The sequence below is a fragment of the Eretmochelys imbricata genome, chromosome 10 (genome assembly GCF_965152235.1).
Source record: "Eretmochelys imbricata isolate rEreImb1 chromosome 10, rEreImb1.hap1, whole genome shotgun sequence".
Classification (NCBI taxonomy): Eukaryota; Metazoa; Chordata; order Testudines; family Cheloniidae; genus Eretmochelys; species Eretmochelys imbricata.
Window position 1 is genome coordinate 52,586,098 of NC_135581.1, and position 5,847 is coordinate 52,591,944.

The 5,847-nt window shown below is 47.0% G+C and overlaps 1 protein-coding gene across 1 annotated transcript; it reads left to right on the forward strand.

Annotated features, from left to right (window-relative positions):
- Positions 1-1,400: 1,400 nt before the first annotated feature.
- Positions 1,401-2,702, forward strand: LOC144270743 (C2 calcium-dependent domain-containing protein 4C-like). Its single transcript, XM_077827392.1, has one exon. It carries the CDS (start codon positions 1,401-1,403, stop codon positions 2,700-2,702), a length of 1,302 nt encoding a protein of 433 aa, XP_077683518.1.
- The last annotated feature ends 3,145 nt before the right edge of the window (positions 2,703-5,847 follow it).

Here is a 5,847-nt window from a genome sequence, read left to right on the forward strand (position 1 = left end):
AAGGTGCCAAAGTTTCTAGATAAACAGAAGCATGGAGGTGACTTGTTTCTGTTTGGTTTTGGATACTTTATTTGGAAACAGCTTATGGTGTAAATAGACATTACAATAAAACAAGTGGTAATTGGAGCAGGGGGATAATGGGAAGGAATATAGGTTTATGCAGCTTATGGATTCAGCTGCAAAATGCAGGGGTTCTGGGTTAAGCTTTGTTCTGAGCATTTAGGTGAATTCAAACTCCCTTCGCTGTGAAATAGTATGAATGGACCCAACCCAGGACAATGGCTGCGTGATGCCCGGGGTGAAGGGAACCTATTGGGATTGACATAGCTTGATGCACTAAAATGTGACGAAAGTTCAGCTCTTCCCAGCTGGTAAGAACCATCTCACACACAGCTGTCTTCCCCTGTGGTACAACGAACCACATCACTGATGCCAATGGATGTTTTTTACCCCAGGGATGAATTTGGCCCCTTCTGCTGAATGCACATGCCTCCTGCATCATGCATTAGATCTGTGTACTTGGTGCAGAGAGTATCTGGTTTCTGAGTGAATTGGAAAAGTGTGTGTGTGTGTACCAGTTTTTCCACCAGCCCTGGCAATCTGGGGGGTGAGGAGTGTAGGATGTCTCCTTCCTTTTCTTTGATTCAGGTGCACCCGCCCCCAGCAGCAGCTGTTGGCACTTGAGAACCAGGGAAAATGAGCCGGAAGACAGCATGAGCGTTGCTGGCTGCTGGGAGCTCAGCTTGGACTGCGTGGAGCCTCTTAGCAGCTTGGAAATTAGCCAAAGGGAGGAGCTGGTTGCATCTCCCCTTCTCCCCCCACCTCCCTTCAGTGTATGATTGGACATGAGGCTGCCGGGCTTGCTTATAAAAGCGGAGCCTGGCTCTCTTTCTACCCACTATTGAAGTGAGCCCTCCAGAGCAGCAGTAGCAGGAAGAAGGGGCTGGGCTAAACGGACACTGATGAACAGGCTGTTAGCGAATTGTCTGAAATAACAAGTGGCTTAAACGTGCAAAGGTATGGGTGAGCTTGACTTATGGAGAAGCCTTATGGAATTTAATGGAGAGGAAAACTTCTATAGAGCATGGATTTGAATCTTAGTTAAATGCTATCAGTTCTTAGATTAACTTCTTTAGGACACTGTTCAAATTCTGTTGTAACCTATTAGTTTTATCCTTTGCCATAAGAGGCTGGGTGGGAGATGTTGCTATGAGAAGTGAACTTTATCGTATCCTACTAGGTTGTTAGTGGTGTAGCAGGCCAGAAAGGGACTCCGCGTGCAGGCGGGGCTTTGCTCGGCTGCTGCCGGTCGGAAGATGTTCATGTGCTTCTGCTTCTGTTTGCAGGTGAACTTGAGCTCTGCTGCAGGGACCTTTCCCTCTCTGTATCCAGCTGCAGTGATGTGGTTCATGGAGAAGATGAAAGCATCACCTGGAAACAGCAACCTACGGAGTCCTTCCTTCCTGGGGCTGCAGCCTGGTCAGATGGTGTCAGAGAAAGCCCGAGTAGGGGCAGCTGGTTTTCCCAACGTTTTAACCCCAGACAGGATCCCAGAGTTCTGCATCCCACCCAGACTGACCATTTCCTCTCCGCATGACCGCTGCCTGGCAGAGGCCAGTCTGCATCCTCCTGGCATTGCTGATTTTGGCCCCAGCCCATTCTTGCCACATCTCATCCAGATAGAAAGTGTTGAGGAGATTCCAGCCCTGGAGGAGGACTGCTCCAACTTGGACCCGCAGTCCCAGGCAGCGCTGTCCCTGCCCCACTTCCCCAAAGCCCAGACCTCCTATGGCTTTTGCACCTTGCTGGAGAGTCCCCACACCAGGAGGAAGGAGTCCATCTTCCACAATGACTCACGCAGCAGCTCTCTATCCAGCTTGATGGTGCCTCGATCCAGAGCCAATACCTGTGGTGGCACAGGGGCAGCTTCCAGCCCCATTGCCGTTAGCTCTGTCTCTGCCAGAGTGCCTTCTAAGCATCCACTCCTGCACAGGCAAGCTGCAGTGGACAGTGATACTGCCTCTTCCACTGACTCGACTCCTTTCAGCTCCCCACTGCTGAGTAGATCTCCTCCCAGATCCTGCCCATTGTTCAAAGCTCGGAGCCAAGAGGGGCTGCTTGGCAGGGCACTGAGAGCAAGGAACAAGTCCAGCACGATAAGGAACAACTCCTTATCGACAGATGAAAGCAGCTCCAATGATAACAGCCCCAATGCCACCAGGAGGTCTTCAGAGGGGCTAGTTGAGTCCTTCCGTACGCGGAGCTTTAACCTGTCACATTCCACTATTTTCCCCCTGGACCTTACCTGTGGCCGAGAGAGGCTTGTTGGGGAGAGCACAGTGCTACTGGGCAGAGGAGGGTTGTTGAGACTGTCAGCTGAGTATTGTTCAGAAACCAGAAGGCTGAGACTCCGTCTGATCAGTGCAGAGGGTTTATATGATGCGTCTGTGGAGCCTAAAAGCATAAACTGCTGCATCACCTTCTCCCTTGTGCCAGGGAAAGTTCAGAAGCAGAGAAGCACAGTTATAAAACAGAGCAGAAACCCCATCTTTAATGAGGATTTTTTCTTTGATGGCATTGCAGAAGAGGATTTGTACAGCTTTTCGGTGAGGATGAAAGCTACGAATAAAGGGTGTAGCTTGAAAAGAGACAGTGTGTTAGGGGAAAGTGAACAGAGTTTAGTGAATATTTTATCCCTCTAAAATGCCAGGCAAGCAAGTGGATATTTATTTTTGTATTTTTAAAGTGTTTTTTAAATAAATGATTTAACACACACCTTTTAAAAAGCCTTCATTTGGTTTTGTCTGGTAAGTCACCTGCTCTTCCACTGACAACGTCAATTGTAAGTTGATCATTCGTAGAGCAAAACTTTAGGTTTGTGTGGTGGTGGTAATTTCCATGGCTACATGGGATACTAGTGGGTAGTTACATCCTTTCTTACTGGCTTATGGAGATAAAAACATTCTGCAGAGATTTCCTTTCTAAAGGAGAGTATTGTTTTTAAAACCAAGGGTAGGTGTGAAATGTCTAGCACAACGGTTTCCTGATCTGGGTTGGGGCTTACAAATGCTACAGTAAAATAAATGAAAACAGAACACTGCTTTTGAAAGGTAATAACATTTACACTGTTCTGATCTACAGAAGGAAAACACTGCCAGTTAGCTTGTGCTGTGGGCCCTTGACATGACATGCTTGACAACCAATTCTACTTTGCTATGAGGCCAGCTGGTTCCTTATTCAGGAATGGGAGGGAAAGAGTAAAACACAAAGCAGAGGCTAGGAACTTAACATACTAAACTTGAGAGGGTAATAAATTTAGCTCCTTTTGGAGCAGGCAGGGCTAAGGGCCACCAGACCTTCAGTGGGGGAAGCCTTTCAGACCTTCAGGGAAAGGGGCTTCAATGAAGACCCAAGACCCTGACCTTGGGGCCTTTCTGTCTCTGCTACACCCTGGGACCACTAATGATGACTGCATGTTGCTCTTCCATACACATACTGCAAGGGGTTGGCCTGGGTTGGGTTGGGCAGCACACAAGGAGATGTTGCAAGCAGCAGTGCTGGCTGGTAATCATTATCGTGCGAGGAAATAACCAAGGGGGCTCACAGTTATTGATACTGGAAAGATGCAACTATTGCAGCCTGTCGTCCCCCCCCCCCCCCCCCCAGCCTTTAATAGTGGTGTCTGAGGGGCAAAGCATGAGACGAATGGGTTCAGGATCTGGGGTTAGGTCACAACATGTGGGCTGAATTCCTGGTTCTGCTGTTGACTTGTGACCTTGAAAGAAACAGTGCATCTGTTTCAGTTACCTAACTGTGAAATGGGGCTAATACTTCCCTACCACACAGTGGAGTAGAGTATAAACTCAGTCAGTGTTCCTGAGACGCTCAGTAAAGTGACAGGAGGCAGCACCAGTTGCTGGCCAATTGCTACCCTATGCTCATTGAACTGAGGGGAGCAGATGGCAGTGACCAGTTAGTACAGTTGGTTTATCTGAAAACAGAGCTTTGTGAACGGAGCATGGGAGTGGGTCCAGGAACTAGGCATTGGACTCCCAGGTCTGCTGCCGACTTGCTATATGACCTTGGTTCAGTCAGATGCTCAGTCTGTAAAATATAGATAAGATTTCATACTTGTAATGCATGAGGGAGGAAAACAGTGAACAGTGATGCAGGGACTGAAAAATGAGGGCCTTTTCCTATGTACTGTGAACACAATAAAATCAGGATTGCAGATGTAGAGATTGCTGTTTGTGTAGAGTATTGCCTGAAGTCTTTCAAAAAGGTGTCAGACTTCTAACAGAAGCAGCTCTTCCCCTTCCTCGCCCTCTGAAGTTGAGTCTAGCAACATTCTCACATTTGAGAACTACAACTGACTGCAATTTGCAGTCCTATTTGAGGGTGGGGCTAGAGAAGGGCTGGTTCTTCCAATGAAACTATGTTGCAAGATCTTTATGCCGCCCAAACGCTCTTAACTGCACCTTTCTCACTTGCATGGGCTATTGATGAAAGCTAAAACTGACTGGTGTAACAGAAGGTCTGTCATTCACATGGATACTGCTATGATCCAAAACACGGGGCCCTGGTGAAAATGGATTGGGTAGGAAAGAAGCTTGAGGAGAGAAAATGCTTGAGTTCATGCACAGAAGCAGATTAAACATAATCATGATCCCTTTGTGTTTAAACAAACTAGGGCTTACCAGAGCTGAGGCAAAGAAACTTTTGTCATATTAACAAAAAGTAGAGGGGAAAACACTACCAGGGAGGAGTGGACAAAACAGAATGAAAAAGATGCAGGCTAGGTGTGAAGAAAAGAAGTAATTTCTGTAATGTTGCCTGCATAATCAATTTTGCTTACAAACTAGCTGTTTCTTGTGTGTGTAGTTTTTGGAAAAGGGGGGGGTGTGTGAGAAAACCTGGATTTGTGCTGGAAATGGCCCACCTTGATTATCATACACATTGTAAAGAGAGTGGTCACTTTAGATAAGCTATTACCAGCAGGAGAGTGGGGTGGGAGGAGGTATTGTTTCATGGTCTCTGTGTATATAATGTCTTCTGCAGTTTCCACAGTATGCATCCGATGAAGTGAGCTGTAGCTCACGAAAGCTTATGCTCAAATAAATTGGTTAGTCTCTAAGGTGCCATAAGTACTCCTTTTCTTTTTGCGAATACAGACTAACACGGCTGTTACTCTGAAACCCATCATAGCTTTGTTACACTACCTCTTCACCCTGAAGAGTTTTCCCAAAGAAAAGCTCAAAGCGCCCTCTTCAGGCTCAGTGTATGCAACTTTTTTGAATTGAGGGGGTTTGCTTATAAATCAAGTATGCATGGGAATACAAAGATCGGCCATGACTGATTGTGAGGGGGTGTGACCACTTCCCTCTAAGCTGTGCAGGCGCACACAGATCCTAAACCATGTGCACACACATTGCACAGAAGCACAACAATTTGCACAGAAGACATTTTTTGTGCCCATGGCCTGTCAAAAATTAGAGGGAACATTGGGTGTGACCCCACCATACTCACCCTGAAGGGATTAACAGAGGTCCTATGGGCCAATTAGGCTGCAAACTTGGGGACATTCAGGCTGAGAGGAAAGCCTTAATAAGGGGAAGCTCAGAGGTGCAGGAATAGCTGAGGCCTCTATAAAGCTAGGGAGCTGGTCGTAGAAAAAGGGCTGCAGTCCCTTTTTCCTAGAGCAAGGGACAGAAAGGGATTTGGACCCAAAAGGAGGGATTTGTCAAGCAGACCCAGAGCAAAGGGGTTTTGGTTAAAAGTGTGGAAAATGGGAGCCTGGGCTAGACAAGGTTGGAAGTAGTCTAAAGGCATGGCAGAAAGGTTTATGGT

Coding starts and splice junctions, on each gene's coding strand:
- LOC144270743 (XM_077827392.1), top strand. CDS start 1,401: ATGTGGTTCATGGAGAAGATGAAAGCATCACCTGGAAACAGCAACCTA.